Source organism: Fundulus heteroclitus, chromosome 1, assembly GCF_011125445.2.
Source record: "Fundulus heteroclitus isolate FHET01 chromosome 1, MU-UCD_Fhet_4.1, whole genome shotgun sequence".
NCBI classification, from domain to species: Eukaryota; Metazoa; Chordata; class Actinopteri; order Cyprinodontiformes; family Fundulidae; genus Fundulus; species Fundulus heteroclitus.
The window spans coordinates 36,576,157-36,598,034 of record NC_046361.1 but is presented as its reverse complement, the minus strand read 5'-3'; the positions used below and the strand labels follow the sequence as shown (position 1 = coordinate 36,598,034).

Here is a 21,878-nt window from a genome sequence, read left to right as displayed (position 1 = left end):
GGTGCTGTTTTACGCTCTTCTCAAGCCCACCTTTGATCACAAGATAATAAATTATTAGTGAACTTCCTGCATTTAAGCCAGTCAGCCATATAGGAATGCATAATAAACAATGTGAAGCCAAAAAAAAAAAAAAAAAAAAACAAAAAAACTGCTTCTCAATGGATATTTCACCAACCTCACACTAAAGCTCACATTTTGTTTCTAACCTGCACTGTATAAATACCCTTGCATTGACTTCAGGAAAGGTAAACCTGAGACCAAAGGATCGCCGCTGCAACATTCTCAGGGCTTTCTGAGCTGAACTGGTTCTGAAGAAAAAAAAAAGAGAGAACAATGGTGGTTTGCAAAAATCCCAACAGACAGTCTGCAAAATCGTCTGGGCATGGACATCATGTAGCCATTTAATATAAACAGATGGGCTTCCAAAGGATATAATGTTGTACAACATAAAAAATGTAGGGCTTTCAGGGTTTTTTTTTTTTTTTTGTTAAATTTGCATTCTAATTATATATTTAACCCAAAGGTCCTTTGAGAGTTCTGAGTATTTTTTAGGGAGACCTGGCCAACATTACAATCGAGTACATAAGCAAAATAAAACAAGCAAGACTAAATATAATTCAGCTACAAGGTCCAATTTAAGAGTGGAAGATTAAATTTTTTTAGTTTCAAAATTATTTAAAACAACTTCAAACTCTCCCAGAGAGACAGGTCATGAAAAGTTCTGACAAGAAGGCAATTCCAGGACCACAAAAAATGATAGCAACATCTTTTATTGCGTGGAAAGTGCTATGAATGTTAATAAAAAGGAGGGAAAGAAAACAAAATACATAGTAACAGTTTTTTTTTACGATGAATTTGCTATAAAATGTAAAGCGCATTGATATACAGGATCTACCAGTGACATATGGATGAAGCGGCATTTAAATTTAAATAAATTTAAGTATTGTCACCAAAGCCAAGAACAATAAATCATAGCCAGAATTTTTTTCTTTATGAATTAACAAACTTTTATTAAAATAAAACACACACAGTTTAACATTCACGTTCTTTATAAAATGTTCAATATCCACTCTGAAATCAACCCATTCATACAGCCAAATTTCAAGTTTCAAGAAACTTAAAGGATCATACTTTCTCAATAAGGTTCCCTTATAGTTTAGAAATATTAATATTAACAGATATATTGAAGAGATTTCTAGAAATTTACATTAAGTTTTTTCCACTTTCAGAATAAATTTGTCTTTGAGCTTAGCTGTTCAGACTGAGCAATGTGGTAGAACTAAAGAAGCTTAAATGATTTGGGGGGTGCCTGGGTCTTGGGGGTCTGGGGGGGCGGGTAACCGAAGTGGGGTTTCTGGTGTGTCTGGTGCCAGGGTCTGTGGCCCCCACTGGGGTGGGACTTTGGGGGCCTCGGGAAGGCCTTTGGTGGCCACTTGTGATATTCCTCGGGGGTTCTGCGCCGGCGGACGTGAGCTACTGGCTTGGTAGCTGTGCTGCTTCCGGGGGGGTCTGGGGTGAGTCCGGGGCTCGAGGTTCCTGGGGTGTGTCACCCTTGGGCGGGTGCCTTGGGGGTTTGGGTTCTGTGGAGTATGTTGCTGGGGGTTTGGCCCAGTGCGTGTCATTGGGTCTGGCCCTACATGGGGCCTCTGGTGTGCTGGCATGTGTTGGACCATGTCGAGCTGGAGGGGGGTATGGACATTAATATCTCATGGCAGATGCAGGGAGTGTATTCTGCTATGGGGGGGGAGGTTTTGGGGGTGAACCCGGCCTGGGTGAAAATAGATAATAAAAAGCTTAAATGTAATTCAAAGCCTACTGAATAGATTAGTATGTTATCTGCTTAAAGATGCCCTTTAGCTGTAGTCCTATTCTTTACAATGTTATTAATAAGAGTGGAAAATAAAACAGGACCTGAGATTGTGCCTTGGGGGACTCCTTTTAAAGTCTTCAGAAAACTGGACTCATAGCTGATTCCAAAATTACACTGGTGGATGTTAAATGTAGCTTTTAAACCATCCAAAAGTGTTATAACTCAAACCAGCATCAGTGGGTCTGCTTATAAATAGATCCTGGTCAACTTTGGTATTATAGGCACCATAAAAGTTCAGGAGTTTTACCTTTTATTCCATCTAAATTAGTGTTTATATACCCCTCTCCTTAAAGCTTACAGTCCATCATGTTTTGCATCTGTCTCTGGTCCACCACATCTTATTCAAATGCATGCGGATGCCATCAAGGGCCTGTATTTAATTAAATAAATATATATATATATATATATATATTAACCCCAATGTGAAATTAACGCCGTTGTAATTCATATTATCCAGGTTTCTTCAAAGGTTGTGGTAGTTGCTGATGGGCAGGAATGATTTCCTGTAGACATCTGTTTTACAGCAGATCTGCAGAAGACACCGTTGTTATATTACAGTTTGATGAAGAGGATACTTAAGATTGTCCTCCATGTTCATCGTTTCATGAAGAATCCTTTGCACAATCATGTGAAGTTCATAGAAGTTCTGGTTGAGTCACTGGTCCGCCTTCTTTATTAGTTTGTTGAGCTTTTTTAAAGTTCCTGGTTCTGATGCTGCAACCCCAAAAGATGACAGCAGAAGAGATTTAGTGAAGATACCCCCCATGCTCCTTCTTTTGAGCTCCCTGGGCTCCATCTCTACCTGGTATTTATAGATGAATTAAATTTTTTATGTCTGAAGTCCTCCAGTACAGGATTATCACCAATGTCACCTGACCTAGAAATAATCTGGAACTACTTTAATAATGAATAAATCTAATGATCCATTCAATCGGTCAATCGCAAATGTAGACCATTTAATGTTTAGAGCTTTTTAAGCTATTAAAACATAAATAGAATAAGATACTTGATTGGATCTGTTCTCATTGGAAAACTGCTCTTTCGATTTTTCACAGAACAAATGCGTCCCCTGCACAAACAGTCAAGCACAAAGAAGGAATGACCCAACTTATCTTTTTGCACATATGCAGATGGACATGATCTGGAAGGAGAGTCTCACAGTATCATAACCGGTAGTACTTATAGTAGTAGTAGTAGTAGTAGTAGTAGTATTGCCGTTTTCAAATGTATATGGTAAAGAATATTCTACCTTTTTGCTGTTCTTTTGTAACAAGTTGATATTAGCTGGTCAGTTAGTCAGGCTGTCTGCTCAGGGAGCCAGCCTGACTAATTTTACCGTATACAGATTGATTCATGGCGCACCATTTGTTTCCTCACCATAATTCTCCATGTTTCAAGCAACCAGAAAATTTCCCAACAGCCAAAGTTGTGTTTTTGCAGACAAAGGAAAGGTTGTACCATATTTTTCGGACTATAAGTCGTTCTGAAAATAAGTCACATCAGTCAAAAAATGTGTCATAAAGAGGAAAAAAAAACCTATTGCTCCGGACTATACGCATTTATTTAGACATTTATGTCACACAATCCAAGACTATGGTCACGAACTTTGGGTCGTGACCGAAAGAACGAGATCCCGGATACAAGCGGCTGAAATGAGTTTTCTCCGTAGTGTGTCTGGGCTCTCCCTTAGAGATAGGGTGAGGAGCTCAGTCATCCGGGGAGGACTCAGAGTAGAGCCGCTGCTCCTCCACGTCGAGAGGAGCCAGTTGAGGTGGCTCGGGCATCTGGTCAGGTGTTCCGGGCACGTCCCACCGGGAGGAGGCCCAGGGGAAGACCCAGGACACGCTGGAGGGACTATGTCTCCCGGCTGGCCTGGGAACGCCTTGGGATTCCTCCTGAGGAGCTGGCCCAAGTGGCTGGGGAGAGGAACGTCTGGGCCTCCCTACTGAAGCTGCTGCCCCCGCGACCCGACCCCGGATAAGAGGAAGAAAATGGACGGACGGACGGACAATCCAAGACTAAAAACCGACATTTAATCTGTTGAGCCAATTTATTAAATTACACAGCTGCATCCAAAACCGGCTGGATATTGTTGAACATACCTGGGAGGACGAATGGAGTAAATTAGCAACTCCAACCCGAAAGGTTTTATCAACGCATCTCAGCGTAATGTCCCATTACGCTGAAATCTGTCAAAATTACGCCTAAATTAGACCGTGAGCGTAGCGGTGCTACATGCTAAGCTAACAGTACAACACAGTTTTTTCAGAGCAACATAAAGCTCACGTGCATCAGCGAAGTTGTAACCTGCCCGGACAACAGCTCTGTTGTCCGGGCTGTCGATGAAGCTCTTATTAGCTTCATCGACAGCCTAACAACAGGGTTCTATTGCGGTCTGGTTCCTTTGAGCAACACTCTGCTGCATGAATGCAGACTGAAACAGTGAAACAACAAACAAACATATTCAATCTTTGTTGTCTAGAAGTTAATGTTTCACAGAACTTTTAAGTGGTACAGGCGCATGATAGTTTTCACAAGCCTAGCGAGCCCTAGACGGTAATGTTTAATCCTTGATTCACGCTGGTCAATATGAATTACCATTTAAGATTGATATATAAGCCGCACCTGAATATAAGTCTCAGGATCGGCCACACTTTGAAAAAATTGCAACTTATAGTCCATAAATACTGTAGTTATCGTCATTCTGCTATCTGAGTGGCAACAATCCATTAGTCTGTGCTTCATGCCACTGAAGAAGCTTTACATCACTTTCTCCTCGCAATTTTGAGAACTGATGCAACCCGTGCCTCTCTGCGTGTTAGTCACCATATAGTCAAACAGCTTCAGGAATGACAACAGAGTTAAAGCGTGGTGGGACAGTTTTATTTCCCCACTCTGCAGCTCAGTTGATTCTCAGTCTCAGATCTGTAGGTCAGTCATGAGGCGGGATCGTTGGCTCCAGCCTGAGCTGCTGATTGAGCCGGTCGTCACTCAGCTGTGCGTAAACACAAGACTCGCTGTCATGATTATCGTCTCAATCTCGGAGCTGGAGTAGCTCTGTGATCATGTGTAAACAGTGTTGAGATTAACTTCTTCTGCAGCTCTCCTCCATCAGTCTTCTGCGGCACCGTGAAAGATTAAAGCGCGTCAGCCTGCGGAAACGATTTCTTGTTCCATTCAAAGACACATCCCTCCATTCTTTTAGAGTCAATCCTAAACAGTTAAACAACCATTTATAGAGATACGGCTTTTATTTAGCACATGTTTGAGGGTCGTCTCAGTAAGCTCCTGAATAATGAGTTGTGTTGCTGTGCTGCATTGATGACGCTTCACCCCCATTTCTTCCGTTCCGGCTGCTGTTGTATCTCTGCTGCTGCCATCAATGTCATATATTCATCTTATTGTGAAAACAACAGATATGAAAACGACAGAGATGGATGCAGCTCAATGCTGAGAAGTAACAGCATATTTATGAGCAGCTGCACAGATCGATGGCGCTCGAGGCCTGCAGGTCAGAGATTTGCATCGCCAGTAGTGAGACAGCGAGAGTCAGCTGTTTTGAATCCACGTGGAGAGGCCAGCGTGTCGTTATGCCAGCGCCCAGCAGCTCAGTCATGCAAGAGTTAGTTTCTTCTTGTTTTTAGTGTAATCATGTAGAAGTGGAAGGGGTACAGTTGCAGGTTTGAGTTTAATGTAGACAGAATTTTGCAATTTTGTGTTGAAAGCTTTTAATTGCTTTTATATTACTGCACAAGGTGATCAGATACTCGTTTATTTCCACTACTGCTTAACAAGTCTGCTTTAAGACAAAGATGTTAACTGGATTTTTGTACAAAATCACCTTCTCACCTCATTTCAGCTAAGACAAAGATGTTAACTGGATTTTTGTACAAAATCACCTTCTCACCTCATTTCAGCACGTCAAACTGTAAGAGTTCAGCTGAAATTGATATATTAATCTAACTAGCCGACTTCTGTAAAAAAAGGGCAAATTTTCTTAAAATGGGTCATTTGTGTTAGCCATCTTTGCCTCTTCATTATGTAGCCATCAGCAGTTTTCATGTGCATGAAACTGCTTTGAAGAATTTTGCAACTGAATGAATGTTTTTTTTTTTACTTTTTTACTTTTTTATGTAAGACTTTCACTTTCATTATAAAAGGCGTCTAACAGTGTCCAGCGGGCTTTAGGAGAGTGCTGCTGTATTGTGTAACCACCAGTACAGAGCTTACTCAACACTGGCAGCAGGTGGGTCTGAGCTCATCTGCAATGAGGTGAAGACTTTTAAACCACACAGAAAAAAGATGTACTTTATAGAAAAAAAAAAACATATCGATAAAATAAAAATCATAATATACGATACCGATAAATATAAAAAAAACTTAAGACATATTTTAAGTACAGCCCAGCCATTTTATTCTGTTGCTTAATTATCTATTTTTAGATACAGAACACACAATCCCTGAATTCAAACTCAACCCTTTATTCAACAAACTTTTTTTACCAAATGCAAGATTTAAAAAAAAGAGAAAAGAACGTGCGCTCTCTGAACTCTTTGAAGGGGGCGGAGCATTCCTGAGCCTGTGTTTGTGATTGGTTTTAAGTAATGACTGTACAGCAGTAATTACTTCGAAGGCGAGAATACAACAGGAAGAAAAATTGTTCTTCTATTGAAGAACTTTTTATTGACATTTCTTTCCTACTGCATCACACATCTATCGATCAATATGTATTGCAATGTAATTATCGTCCAATCCAATACTTTATAAAATCATGTGGAACCGTCTTAACTTCCATTATACTCTTATGAAATATGACAGTTGATAACCCCTGAGCAGGTTGATAATTTTTGTTGGAGTAATATCATGACATTTTCATACAGTAGGTACAGTATGTGCATATCAAGGAAATTATTCAGCCCATTGGCTGTGAAAGGGGGCATGAATCGTCTTCTGGGGGTGGTATAAATGGACACATGGTTGGAAATGTTGGATGCAAAAACACCAACACTGCAGAAGACAGACGTTTAGGGGTCATTCTCTTGCAGTTTTAAAACTGATCCAGGTCAACAAACTCCAGAAACGTGTCCTTTCATAGGTGTGCTCACCTCACATTTGATTATCAATTAATCCATGTAGCTGAGCGGCAGCACCTGGAAGTTTCTTGTCCTGTGTGCAGTGTCTGTAGAAGAGCTTTGCCTTCTTCAGTCCTGTTTTTGCTTCATACACAGTGATAAATATCATGCTGTCTATCAGTTTGAACTAAAGAAGTGACCGAATAAGGAGCACATTTTAAGTGTCCTCATATGTAAAACTTTTATTATTTTTATTTTGTAACCAGAGACAGTGCTAACCTCTCACGGCACGACACTGAGCCAGAGGAGCTCATATTTTGCCTTCTAAGCATCTGAACGTCTTGGCATCGTTAGCGCAGAGTGACTAATCTATCATTACGTAACAAACTCTTCTTGCAACAGTGACTGTGTTATTTGTGGGCAACCTTATGGGACACCTGAGCGGTATAACATCGCAACCTGACATTGTGCAGCTTAGAAATCCTGGATTTAATACACGGCTCATAGAAATATAAAGCTTTTCTTAATCTTTTTGCCAACAGCAGCTGACTGCATTCGTTTCTACAATCCAAATCAATAAATTAACTTAATGCAAGGTTGTTTTATGAAAGAATAAATAAGATAAATAAGATTTTGTTTCAGCTTTAGTGTGTGCTAGAGTCTTTCTTCTAATTAACCTTCTGTGTGTTTTAAATGAACAAACTGATCCAAGTTTAAACATTTCTATGCTGGGAGTGGGGCGAAAATACCTTTACCACAATATTTTGTGGTATCATTGTGATAACAATACACTGCAAAAAGAGAACAAAAATAAGTAAAATCTTCTTGAAATTAGTATGTTTGACCTTGATTTGAGCTGGTAAATAAAACTATTTGCCAATGGAATGAATATTTTTACCCTTAAAATAAGATAATTAGATATGCTGCACTTGAAATAAGATGATTGAGATGAATTGTTCCTATTTTAAGTGCAAAAATCTTATTCCATTGGGAGAAAAAACTTATTTACCTGCTAAATCAAGGTCAAATACACTCATTTAAAAATTTTTTTTCTTATTTTTAGTTCTGTTTTTGCAATGTAAAGGTGACAATAAGAAAAACATTAACTTCTATGCTGACTTTTTTAGGTAACTGTAAAAACTGCTAAATTGCACAGTAATCATAGCCCCACCAACACTAAAATTGCTCTTGAAAAGAGCAATTTATTCCAAGTTGGTTGGTTCAGGTCACTAGTTGCATGATTTTTATCCCTAAACAGCACACAGTAACTGCAAGTAATAATATTTTCCAAATGTATGGACATGTATTGATGCTCTCATAGAACAAAAAGTAGAGAAAAAGTTACAATAAAAACAACACATGACAATACATTCAGTTTTCAAAGTTCATCGCTGGCACAAATCAAAATTCTCATCATAATAACTATTTCTTATGAGAACAATAAGCGACACTATAAATAGCCACTCATGGTGTACACTATATAAAACAAACACCCGTGTATTGTGAAGAAGCTACAAAAATATGCTGTTTGTTCAAAGCTATGTCTGTCTGTAATTTCAGGTACGTCTAGTGATCCATGAGAAGGGTCTGGTGTGTGACGAGAGGGATGTGAGTTTGCCGCTGCAGGAGCACAAGGAGCCCTGGTTCATGAGGCTGAACCTGGGAGAGGAGGTCCCCGTCTTCCTCCACGGAGACAACATCATCAGTGACTACAACCAGATTATAGACTACATGGAGAAAAACTTTGTGGGAGGTACGGCACAAAGATGGAGTAAAGCTTGTCTTGCTCTTATCCTCTTTGCTTGGATTTTTATTATATTCATAGCGCTGATAAGTTCACCTGCTCTGGAGCTCTGCATCAGATGTCTGTTGTAGGACCCACTGAGATTTCTTTACCTCCCAGCAATCTCTCATCTACAGAGTGAAAAAAATAGCAAGTTTTAAATGAGGAGATGTGCAAACAGCCCTCCAGATTTATTAGCCCCCCCCCTGTTACCGATGCTTTAAAAGCCTTAAAATAGATTAATGTAGCAGTAATTTAAAGCAGCTGTAGCCGTAATTATGACTTTCTGTTCAACAAATGTCACACAAAGGTTCATTTCTTCTTCACATTTTAAAATGTGAAAGGCGAGGGATGTCTTTAAAATAAGCTGAAGGTGTGTGGATTTTCAAAAACTCAAAAAGTGGATCCAACAAAGTAGACATACACGTTTTTGTACCGAAAATTGTCTCGGTGCCCACGTGTACCACACAAATACAGTCGTTTTATACCTGAACATATTGGAACTAAGTCTGCAATGCAATGTACTGTGTGGCAACTTTTAAATGTGACACACACACACACAAATTAATAAATAAATAAAGAGAAGTCTCCTAGCTATCACTAAACTTCAAGAGTAACTTACTGCTGTAACAAGTAATCACCATTTTTACTATCAATGATGGGAGTACACACCGGAAGTCACCCTAAGTTGCTCCCGAAATGTTTGTTGTTTAGATATTAGTGATCGCCTGACTGTAATTCATGTTCTTCATGACTTAAATAAAAACAAAACAAAAATTAAAAAATAAAGTCTGTGAAGGTTTTACAAAGACCAGCCAAAGACACGTTGAAAAATTAAATATATATATTCTTAATTTATTACAAAAATTATTCAAAATTATAAATTGGGGCCCAAAAACTGAGATCAATCAACAAACTACGACTCAGGTTGTAACACAAAGAACTCAAGCACAAAACTGACCTAACAAACAAGACATGAGGGGAACTTGAATAGTGGCTGATCAGACCACTGCCAATTCATATACAGGGGTAATTAAACACACAAGAACTTAAACAAATACTGGTCAGCACAGAATTTGTAAAAATATCAAAACTGCATCTTAATAAAATCTCAATACCTCCTAATCTTTGAAACATGAAGATAACCAAACGCTTTTCAGAGCAGATTGGTGGTTTTTCATTTTAAGCGCATCATTCGTTATTTCAAAATCTGCAGCTTTTATGCTTCCATCTTCATAATTTTTTGTAGCATCACTTTTAAAATATAATGGTGTTTATTTCTCTAGACGAAAATTGAAATGCAATTTATGTCCTCAATACTGTTTTTAATGGACATGGAGGTTGCAGGGCACATAATTCTGGATAAAGCTTCCATGATGGTGTGCAGAGTCCTTCCAAAGATGGTCGAGTCTCTCTGTAACCAGTTATTTAATATTATTTTACATTTATACAGGCTGAACCTTTCTCTCGGTCTCCACATATCATAATGTCCAAAGCCTCCGGTGAGAACTTGATTGTAAAAATGTTGGGGTCCTGTTCCTGCAGTGGGGAGCCTCTCCTAAACCAGAGAACATTGGGAACATTAAGGATTCCCATGTAGCTACAGTGGAAAAAGGAAGATGGGCCGAATCAGAATGCATTTTAATCAACCAACCTCAAACAACTTCAAGGCCAATGTAAACATCATTGGTACCGGAGAAAAAACTCAACTGACACCCAAATGGTTACCTGTTGCATCCAATCAGCCTCAAACTCTATACATCCTGTGAGATTCACAAAGGTGATTTATCCCACGTGCTGTGTGGTGCATTCAGGTACCGCAGGGACACTAGGCTGTCGAAATATCTACCCACCTCCAGTGATTTAAGCATGTTTTGTTCTAAAATATGAGCACAGTCTTATTCAAAAGTATAAAAATTTCATCAGACTGTTTTCAGGTGGTTGTATTTTTGTATAATCTGTGTATTGAGGCAGTCGCTCTGCCAGCTGTGTTGTTTAACATTTAGAAATTGTGTCATTGCAGCTGTTAAAAATGTCTAAACAACCATATTTTGTTTTTCTGATCTGTGATAATTCAATACGTTGTAGAATAAACCACAGGCCAGTCCAGTTTAATTTTAAACATAATAATGGCCAAAATTATTCATGTGCCTGGTAGATTTTGATATGAAATAAGTGTATTAGATCAATAATTTAGTTTCTGAAGGGAAATTAAGCAGGCATGATTGAAATGATATTTACACAATATAACTGAATGGTTATGTTGTTTTGTATGGGATTTAAACAAACTATAATTTTCCAATGATAAATAAAAAAAATCCTTATCGGCATTACATTATTCACACCATTCTTAGAAATGCTGACAAATGTTTTGCATATTTACTCAAACATTTTGATGATTTGTCTTTGATGATGAGCTCCAAGTCTTTAAGGGTCTATGGCCTCTTTCCCATCACCCTAATCTTAGGGTGACTTTGACTGGACTGGCACAAAATGTTAATTTTACTTACAGTCAGAAGAAACATGCTAGTAAAGTCAAAACAAAGCTTTAAAGGAGCAATAAGTGATATTTCACCAGTAGGTGGTGGTTGAGCACCGTGTGCAGACCAAAACAAAACCAATCCCCTCCTTTCCCTTCTCACATGTCGCCTCCTATGTGCATTTTTGTAAAGGACAAAAACACGGCAAACAGCCTCACCTTTAGAGGAATATTTCAAGTGAAGAAGTAAGTCACTCATAACTTTATAATGCTGTTAGTAAGAGAACATGTTGATCTGCTGTTGTGGTCTCTGCCATGTTGCTCCAACGCTGCGCTGCTCTGACGGTGGTATTTTAGGGCAGGGAGAGGCTAAACCCAGTGGCAGCTATCCACATGCACATACACGCACGTTCCGGCCCGGCTATGTGAATAAGAGACTGGAGAACAACGCAGAGAGCTGCGGTGTTACGTCATATATAGTCCATCTGAAATATTACCTTTAGTCCTTCACATCATTATTTTTTTTAGTGCATTCTATTTAAAATGTTGAAATTTTGCTTATTGTTACTTAAAGCCTAAATCTGGCATGGGTAGAAATAATGTGTGTCTTTACTGTAATAACCAACTGGGACATACATAAATTCATCAGGTGAAATAATTTATTTTTAAAAAGAATAAAACTAACTCCTGATGAGGCAAAAAGTATCCAGCTGCCAACACAACATTTTGCATTAAAACCCAGTAACGGTTATGTTTGTTGTTGTTTTTTTTGTTGAAGGATTCGCAAAACAAAACTCCTGTCAGGTAATTTCCTGCAAAACGACAGGAAGTTGGTCTCATAGCAGGTGCCGGTTCTGCTCTGCAGAGCTCGCGAAAAATACATGTGCTGGTGCTGCGCAGTTGGAGCAACAGGGACAATTGGAAGACGTTCCAAGGCCAGCTGTCATCCTCGCAAAACGTGTCGGTATAAAGTCACTGCAGCGTCTTTGCTCCAATGTCACCAAAACCATCTCTGATTATTAAATTAGACAAAAACTGGAATGCTTCCCAGAGAGGAATCTGAAAGTGGTTACAAAAGCAGAAGATTATTTTATTATCTTGAAAGGGTTTCAAGACATTGAGTCAAAAATAGACAAGTACTGAAGGTGAAGTACAGCAACAGCTACTTAAACGGAAGATAGAGTCTCTGAAGATGAGGTCAGTGAATGATGAATACTTTAACTGTTATAGTTAAATTATATATATATATATATATATATATATAAAGTCACAGATGTTTACAGATGTGGTCAGGATGATTACATCCTGTCTACAGTGAAAAATGATGGTGGCAGCAGCGTGATGTGGTCCTGACTTTCTTCATCAGGGGCAGGGAAGCAGGGAGTTGATTTACAGATCGATCAATGAAGAGGAAAACTAGTTGAGGCTGAAAACGACTAGAGTTATTCAGCATTAGAATGATATGAAACATACAACCCAAGCTGCAGTAAAATGGTTTAGGTCAGATATGTTAGAATGGCCCTGTCAAACTCCCGGACGGATTCAGTTCAAATCAGCTTGAGCTGTTTTTCAAAGAAGAATGGGCAAAAAACCCAGTTTCTAATGCCACAAAAGGGGGTCCTGCACAAAGTATTGACTCAGGGGAGCTGAATACAAATGCACACCATGCTATTAAGGTTTTTCTTTGTAAAAGGATGGAAATCATTTTGTCCTTTACCTTCCACATCACAGTGAGTGGTTTGTTTTTCATCTGTCACATAAAATCCCCCAAAAATAGGCTTGAGATGTAGACATCCTGTCTCTGCAAAAATCTACTACTTTTTCACTACGGAAAAGTTTTGAATCTTGATTTAGTGTATTGCTGAGCTCTTAAAATGAGAGAAAAAAATACTTTGGCCCACCTGGCAATAGGTCTGGACACCATTGCAACAAAAACACACTGGAGTTTGTGGATGGAACAGTTAAAGGGAAATAAAAACCTTTGTGAGGCCTTGTTGTTCAGTGTCCCGCAGCACCTCAGCTGAGATATTATGTTACGCAGATGGTCTGATCCATACAGATTCTGGTCCCAACAATGCTTCAAATTGTCAATTTCAGCAGCAGATGATCAGGGTTACTGCTTAACTTGAAACAAAAAGCTGCAACGTAGGCGTCTTCCTCTTTCAGACTCTTGTGTTGTGTTCAGGGTTTTTGGGTTTCTTTGCAAGAATATATCAAGTACCTGCACAACTCCAGTGTTAAAGCAAAACCAGAGACTTGAATGTATTTATCTAATCTATATAATGTTGAAAAAACCTGTTAATGTTGTAAAGCAGACATCTTGCTGGACAAGCTTTTAGCCAGAATTCAGTCTGGGATTTTATAACTTGCAGGCATGTTTTTTTCTCTGCATCCAGGTCCTTAATGGCCTGGCAGGTGCAGATGTCTCAGAGAAGAGACAAATGATGCTGCAAATACAGTGCTGTGGAAAAGCATTTGCTCCGCACACATTTGTTATATTTTTTAGCTTTTTAAGCCCAGAAAAGTTTCTGATAATCTGACAAATTTTAATATCTGACAAAAATTACCTGATAAAATGAAAAAAGTATTTTTCAAACCCTGATTTCTTTTATAAATGTAGAACTGTGTGAAAAGAAATAAATCACTCAAATAGAACCTATGTGGCAACATGAAGCAGGTTAAAATATCTCAAAAAAGCAACACGTGATGCCCTGATCGAACGAAATTCTGTTTAAACCTGACGACTCTTCCAGAACAACAGCTAAAGCACTGAATGCTTCAAATGGCTCACTTAAGTTCAGATTTCATGATTCAACAAAGTAAAACACTCTTTGCCACTCGTCACAGCAGCTAGCAGAGACCTTACTTGAAGCACCGAGGAGGCAGAAAATCCAGCAGCTAGCAGAGGCCTTACTTGAAGCACAGAGGTGGCAGAAAGTCCAGTGGCTAGCAGAGGTTTTACTTGAGGCACAGAAGTGGCAGGAATCCAGCAGCTAGCAGAGGCTTTACTTTAGGCACAGAGGTGATAGGAATCCAGCAGCTAGCAGAGGCATTACTTGAAGCACAGATGTGGCAGGAAGTCCAGCAGCTAGCAGAGGCTTTACCTTAGGCACAGAGGTGGCAGGAATCCAGCAACAGAGCAGAGCGCAAACCAGGCTGACAGACATGAAGTGAGTGGAGACTGATGACAAACCAGCAGGAAGGAGAAGACTGAGTGAGGCTTATGTAGGGAGGCTGGCAGGTGGAGTGAGTTCTGACTAATTAGCCTAACAGGTGTGACTGATTGCTGAGGGAGTGAAGGGTGAGCTGAGTGAGAGGAGGAGGAACTGAAAAACAACAGGGAAAAAAAGGCCTGACCAAAACTGAACCATGACACCATCCCTTTCATTCGGAATACAATTTCCTTCTGATTGAGCTTAATCTAATCACAATATTCCGAAAACCGTGTTTACATGACAAATCTTTTTACAATCCACCATTTATTCCGATTACTTTTGTCCATGTAAATGTAGCTATTTTTATATTAGGGAAAATGTTCATTTAGCTTTTGCCCCCTAATGGATGTAACCATTTTTTTTCATATCCCCAGATTATCTTTGGTTCATTTGTGACAAAAAAAACCATACAAACAAAAACTGGAGAAGTACGTTTTCACAGCACTGTTTACCATACCATGCCATCTTCATTTATAAAGCACTTAAAAACAGCCAACAGCTGGCACAAAGACCTGTACATTGTTACAAGCTAAAACACATCCATTAGAAAAAAAACAGCAGAAATCAGGACATCTACATACTGTACTGCTGCTGAAACACAAGGGCTGCAAAGGTATTTTGCCAATTGGTAACAAATGAACAAAAACAAGCTATAATATTTAGCCCCTTTCATCTTTATTTTGTATCTTATTTATGAAACAGTTGACAGTTTTCAGGGTTTTGCTGTTGTTCCAATATTTACATGACATTGCAGAAGCAGACCTGATCTTCCCATCTATTGACACTGATTACTCAGCGATCTGGAGCTTAGCAGAGTGCAGCTCTGTTTCCACCGTTTGGTTGTTCTCCATCGGCCTAAAGCAGCTGTCTAATCAATTCTGTTGGGTCCGAGAAGCGCCTCCTGAACGTGACCAGCTGTGAGCCTGCAGACAAAGAAGCAACGTTCGACCATTAACGCTACATCTCAGCAGCAGATCAGATTTACATCCAAAACTAATTACAGTCAAACAGTTTAATTTAAAGTCTCTGTCACAGAAAACTGCATCCAAAACAGAAATCAGAGAAATGGCTGCTTCCTCGCTGAGTGGCGTTGCAGCTCATATCACTACAGAACTTGTTTCACTGTGGATAGCTTCTGCCTGGATCGTCACAAGACCTTTTGCTTTTTGTCTGGGGTTCATGCACACATTTCAAACCAAAACATGCTCTTTGTAACAAAAACATTTTTAAACAATGTCTAAAAATACTCTTTCTTTATTCTGGCCTTCAGAAAGAACAATTTGAGTAATTCTTATTGACCTATAACAGGAAATATTTATTCTAATTTTATTTGACAGAGAAAAATCGGCCCTTATGAAGCAATGTAAGGAAATATCTGGTTTTAACTGTACATAAATAAAACATGTCTACTTTCTAGTCTTATGGTTAATAAAAGTTGTTTTATTTTAGGGCTGTGCTTTTAAATATAAAAAACACACAACAATATGCCAATTAACGCCTAATGTTCTATTATTTATACTTCATAGATACTTTCTTTAGGCACCATGGCTAATAGCTCATTGGGATAAGCCTCCTACAATCATCTACAGTCATGAGTGATAAAGAAAAAGTAAATAGTTTAATTTCCCCAAATAGTTAATTAGTGTTTGTGTTTAAACACGACGCTGTCAGGGGAGTACAGCTACAGGATTTCAGACACCTGATTATGCAATTTGGGAAAATGTAATGAAAACGTTGCCTCATCTTTCTGTTTACCTTCTGTCCTGCTGGAACATTCTTGAATTTAATCCCATAAGAGTTTTTGCTTAGAGCGTCTTGGAGGCTTGCAGCTCTCAAGGAATTGTTTTCTCTGTCCAAATGCCTGGCTTTGTCACCGAGAGTGACTGCAGTCATCTATTTCCAGGTTAACGCGCTGTCTAGGAGTCAGAAATACTTTGGGGGTTTTGCAGACAGTGGCAGAGAAACGTCAGCTGCGCTGAGAAGCTTTGGAAAATGAACTCCAGTGTGCAGCAGTGCTTCTTATTGTCCTGTTTCTTCACGGTTTGTTGGATCCATGGTGTCTCAGAAATGTTATCTTCCTGTCATGTTTGTGTCTCCGTGCTACAGAGGCAGTGGCTCAGCTGATTCCTGATCCGGACTCGCCTCTCCACGACCGTGTGCAACAGTACCGCCAGCTCCTGGACGGCCTGCCCATGGATGCTTACACACATGGCTGCATCCTCCATCCGGAGCTCACCACTGACTCTATGATCCCAAAGTACGCCACCGCAGAAATACGTAGTAAGTGACGTCAGCTCACTGCACGGCGCAGGCATTAATATGTATGATTCTGGAGCGCTTACAGGAGGAAAGGACAAGTCTTAAAGATTTTGCAGTTCAGGTGCTGTTTGGGTGGGGAGGAAATGTTTTAATGAATCTTATCTAAAAGTTTGGAGACATAAAAGTGGAACGGGGGTAAATATGTATTAAAATGCAGATAAACAAAGCTGGACTTGCATCCATCGGTGAGCCATTCAACCTGGTGAGCTAAAAATACCCCATTTTTGTGGGAGCCAGCCACAAACCACTGGCACGTCAAAGTCAAACACAAAAGGTTGGTTGTCCTACAGTATATTGCAAAAGTTTTCATTCCCCTTAAACTTTTTACAATTTCTTCACAACTACAAACTTAATTATACGTTTTTTCTTATCTGATCGACCAATGCAAAAAAACTGGAGTCATCTCCACTGGGAAGTGGAGGTAACATAATGTGGTTTTGTGCAGATTTATTCAGCTCCTTTCACTCTGGTAACTTTAAAAAGAAATCCAGCACCAACCTTCGATTGCCTGTAGATGTCAACTAGTTGTCAGATAAAGTTCACCTGTTTGCAGTTTAATTTCATTATACATGCAGCAGTTTTTTTTTTTTTTTTTTAGAGAACATATTGGATAAGTTGCTAAAAGTCTCATGTTAACCACAGTTGGACTTGAACTGCAGCTGAGCTTTTTTTTTCTGAAAAACAAAAAAAAAAGTTTGTTGTGAACCAGAACATGAATATATGGACAAACATGTCTAATCTGCACCCTTACCTCATCCTTTAGCATCCGAAGCACAATGTTAAATTATGGTGGAGGACCAGTGATGCTGTGGGCCTGTTTCTATCTCAGAAACCCTCAGGGATGTGCTAAGAGGGCAAAGCATCGCCCGCTTTTTTAAAGATCAGAACAGGGTTTTGGTTTCTCTATCACTAAGTGATCCAACACATATGGCCAAATCATCATGGGTCACCAGACACATCTGTCTTCTGTGATATATACAGCACAGAGACCTGCATCCTCTATAAAATCTATGGGTTTGGCTGAAGAGAACATGCAAGAGGATCCAGGGCTCTTTATAGACTCAGCTCCTCAGATGCCACCGCTGTGTCTCTGTTTCTGGAAGCTGGCTGTTGGTGTGATGGATCAAACCTTTATACAGACTTTGGAGGGAGGCATTGTAAAAACACATCCTTTTGTTCCTCAATGACTGGTGGATTTTTTTTCACGTTTTCATTTTTATATTGTTTTAAAAAAATAGGTTCCTCTAATGATTTATCAACATTTTTCCTATATTTGGGAGGGTCCAGATCCACCCCCACCCTGTTATTTTTTACCCATGTCCTCAGTAAAATTACAATAAAATTTTACCAGAAAACAACATTGGCAACAACCAGTAATTATCAAGTATGAATGTATTAGATTGAGCATTTCAGATCCAGTAACTCCAGCTATGCAAGGCAGAAATAAGGTTTGTGGAACAAATTAATATTATCGGTCAGCTGCAGTTAAACAGATTTAGGAGGAAATGAGGTGCAGCAAATAAAAAAAATTGCTGGGTCAGGAAAATCCAAAGGTACGTAGGCTTAAAAAGAGCAGACTCACTAAGATCAACTTAAATAATGTAGTGATGTAGTCATGGTTTGTAGTTCTGCTTTAAAACCGGGCAGCTGAATCTCACCACTGATGAACTCTGTTCATATGTTATGAGAGCTGTAAAATCAATCGCTTCACAAAATATTCTCGACTGATCCAAAATTAAAGATGAGTTTTGAAACTGTTTGTAAAAGTCAAAGGTGTGGTGTGATGTAGTTTAAACCAGTAACGATGGCAAGATTTCTACTTTTGAACGCATTAGAAACAAACTGAAACAACATACGGTACATAAGAATATTTCTTACATTTAAGTGGAACCAACAGGACTATTGGGTCAAAATTATCCAATACGTCCAGAATCTGAGGGATGGAGGGTGGGAGAAAGAGGATAAACAAAAGTTACTGAGAGAAATAAAATTAGTTTGCAAAGAACAAGATGAGCCACATACATTTATATCCTGGACTGGATTAGTAAGCCTAGTAAAAAGCCCATATTACAACCCGTCTGGATCGCTGTACAAGATACTTCGTATAGCTAGTGTTGTGCATAAAATACCTTATTATGGACATGATAAAGAAAATTATTCTAAGCAATTTATTTTCATTCAGTTAATGATGTCAGTGGCAGTTAGCAGCAGCCATATTACATCTTAATGAATAGTCAAGTCAATGCAAAAACTGTTTTAAAATAATTAAAATGGATATGGCCATAATTTTAATGAAGAGAAGAAATGAACTGAGATGAATTGATTGAACTGATTGTAACTAATTGAATTTGACTTTGTGAAGTGCCTTTAGATGACATGTTGTGAATTGGCGCTATATAAATAAAAATTTAATTAAAATTAAATGAATTAAGAATTGTTTGTCTTGCCCTGGTGCGTAAGAAAATGGGAATCTAAAATAAAATAAAAAAAATCATCTTATGGTGCAAAAATAAATATGACCAGAAAACAGACTTCTCTATGTTATTGTGCTTTTAAAAGGAAAAGAAAGGGAATCCAAAATCAAAACATCTCCGACAACAGAGACAAACATGAGTAAACGAAGGAGTAATTAAAGGAAAATAGTTGCTGTTATCTGCTCACAGATACAGGGTAATAAAGAGCCATACTTGGTTGAAATGTTTATGGTGTTTCTGTTAGTGTCAGCCTCGTTAATAATTTAACCTGATAGGTCTGAATAGAGACTGAGTACCTTTGTTTGTATCCTGGTTGTACCATGAAGGTTGTGATTATTTAAGTATTCCTACATGTTCTTGAATCCATTCACTGCTGGCTGGCTGGAAAACAAATGGCCCATTTGGGATGAAAAGTTTATCTTGATCTTGAGGACAAAAACAACAACAACAAAAAACACGGGGACCAGTGGTGACTGAGGGAAAAGCATCACCCCACTCCTTTAAAAAAAAAAAAAAACATATTAATATCAATAATAGTGGTGGTTTCCTGGAGCAGAACTTGGCCAGATTATCATGCAGGCAACCAATGGTTTTAATGTGGACCAGAGGTTGCTTTAAGATCATGGGAAACCATGTGTAAAAAAGTTGAAACTGAAGCAGAACTGGACATTACAATGACCCAAAACATATTTGTGAATCCATCGAGAAGGGCTGAGCTGAGTCAAAGACCTAATATTGATCTCATTGACACTTAATGTTAGGGTAACATTAAGTTAATATCAGCTGATTAGCCTTCTCTTTTCTGAGCCAGAATGAAAATGTTTATACATCTTTTGTTAAATGAGTTAAAAAAAGATTAATGTTTATTGTTTATGTGCAATCGTATACCATACTTTTCTAGAAATAAGAAGTATATTAGTACTTTAAATCAGAAAACTGAATATTTAGTTAAATATTCAATAGGGTAAACATATTTTTCTTCCGAGCTGTATGTTCTCCTATATTCCTATATTCAATAAAAGAATGGAAAAACACTTAATGTGTGCTTATGTGTGTATGTAACTTCAGGACACTTGGCTAATGCTGCAACTGAGCTGATGAAACTGGACCATGAAGAGCCTCAGCTGACAGAACCCTACTTGTCCAAGCAGAAAAAACTAATGGTGAGTTTGTAATGCTTTGAGCACAGTCTTGTTCAGCTCAGTTCATGGTTTGTTCCTTCATATTCACCAAATACAGAAGCGAGACATCGTTCTTATGGTGGTCAGTCGACAAGCAGTTTGCACAATCCAACAGTCACACATTTAAAGGTAGTCGGCGATATTTCCAGAGGTTTCCCCAAGTCCCTATTTTTGAATAACTGCGCATGTTAAACCTGCTGTTCCACTCCTCAGGAGGGTTGTGTGAAAAAAAATCTCCCATATCCACTCTGGTCTTATTTCTTTCCACTGAGGCCTTCCTCTTCTTCTTAGAAACTTGTCTGTGGTTTGCTTTTTGCGGCTCTCAGCCATGTTCAAAGTCTACAGTGAGAGCAGCGGAGCTACACCAAAGCTAATCGTTAAGCTAACAGCTAAGCTAACAGCTAAGCTAACCGGACACATAAACACTAGAAGTGTGCATGGCAAACTGCAAGGCTGGGTTTGTTTGTTTATACAGGCCTGCAGCTCCCACAGACATCTCATTTTTTAACCTCCTTTTTTCTGAATATATAATGTATTGACTACTTTAAGGATGGAAGGACCATTTTACCCAGTATAACAAAAAGTGTTTATGAACAGGATTACCAACTATAGCTTTAAACAGAGAATAAATTAATTAATTAAAAGATGTATAAAACATAATGGCAGCACATGTAATATTTAAATTAAAAATACAATGTGTATTCAGTTTTACTCATTCAGTCCCTGATGTGAGGGGTTATTAGTAGATTTTTTTAAAACTATGTTTTCCGAAATCATGCTGTGAATGTAATTATTCACGTTCCCAAAATGCTCCATCTGAGTTTGTGGATTGACTCTGATGTAATAATCTGACTCAATCAAATGTACTCAATTTTGAGGAAATTAGTACTGCAACTACAGCATTATTTAATCAAGCACAGAGAACATGTGTATTTACAAGAGCAGGTATTTGTTTGTGTAAAATGTTTTAAATAAAACTTTATAATAACAGAGTACAACTGAAGCCCTATATGATTAGAAAGCTAAACCTCTTTTAAGTGCTTATAATTTCTAATGTTCTCTAATAAGCCCTTGCCTAATGATTTCCAGGCAAAAATCTTAGACCACGACAATGTGAACTACTTGAAGAAAATCCTGGGGGAATTAGCCATGGTTCTGGATCAAGTGGAGGCTGAACTTGAGAAAAGAAAACTAGAGTATCAAGGTATTTCCAGTCAATAACTTTAGAAGAAAAAAAAATCCACAACAGAAAACTGTTCTTTTGATCTTTCTACTGCTTTGTCTTGCAGGTCAAAAGTGCGAGTTGTGGCTTTGTGGACCTGAATTTACACTAGCTGATATCTGCCTTGGAGCCTTGTTGCACAGGCTCAAGTTCTTGGGACTTTCTAGGAAATACTGGGAGGACGGCAGCCGGCCCCAACCTGCAGTCCTTTTTCGTGCGTGTGCAAAAACGCTACGCTTTTCGAAAGGTCTTGGGCGACATCC

At 38.7% G+C, this 21,878-nt stretch overlaps 1 protein-coding gene across 1 annotated transcript in view; it reads left to right on the top strand.

Moving 5' to 3' along the window:
* The window catches only part of gdap1l1 (ganglioside induced differentiation associated protein 1-like 1), a 33,667-nt gene that overhangs the window by 992 nt on the left and 10,797 nt on the right, over window positions 1-21,878 (top strand). The window contains exons 2-5 of the mRNA XM_036142078.1: window positions 8,503-8,695; window positions 16,526-16,699; window positions 20,281-20,375; window positions 21,483-21,606. Of these exons, the coding sequence (XP_035997971.1) occupies window positions 8,503-8,695; window positions 16,526-16,699; window positions 20,281-20,375; window positions 21,483-21,606 (586 nt within the window). The remainder of the gene's footprint in view (window positions 1-8,502; window positions 8,696-16,525; window positions 16,700-20,280; window positions 20,376-21,482; window positions 21,607-21,878) is intronic.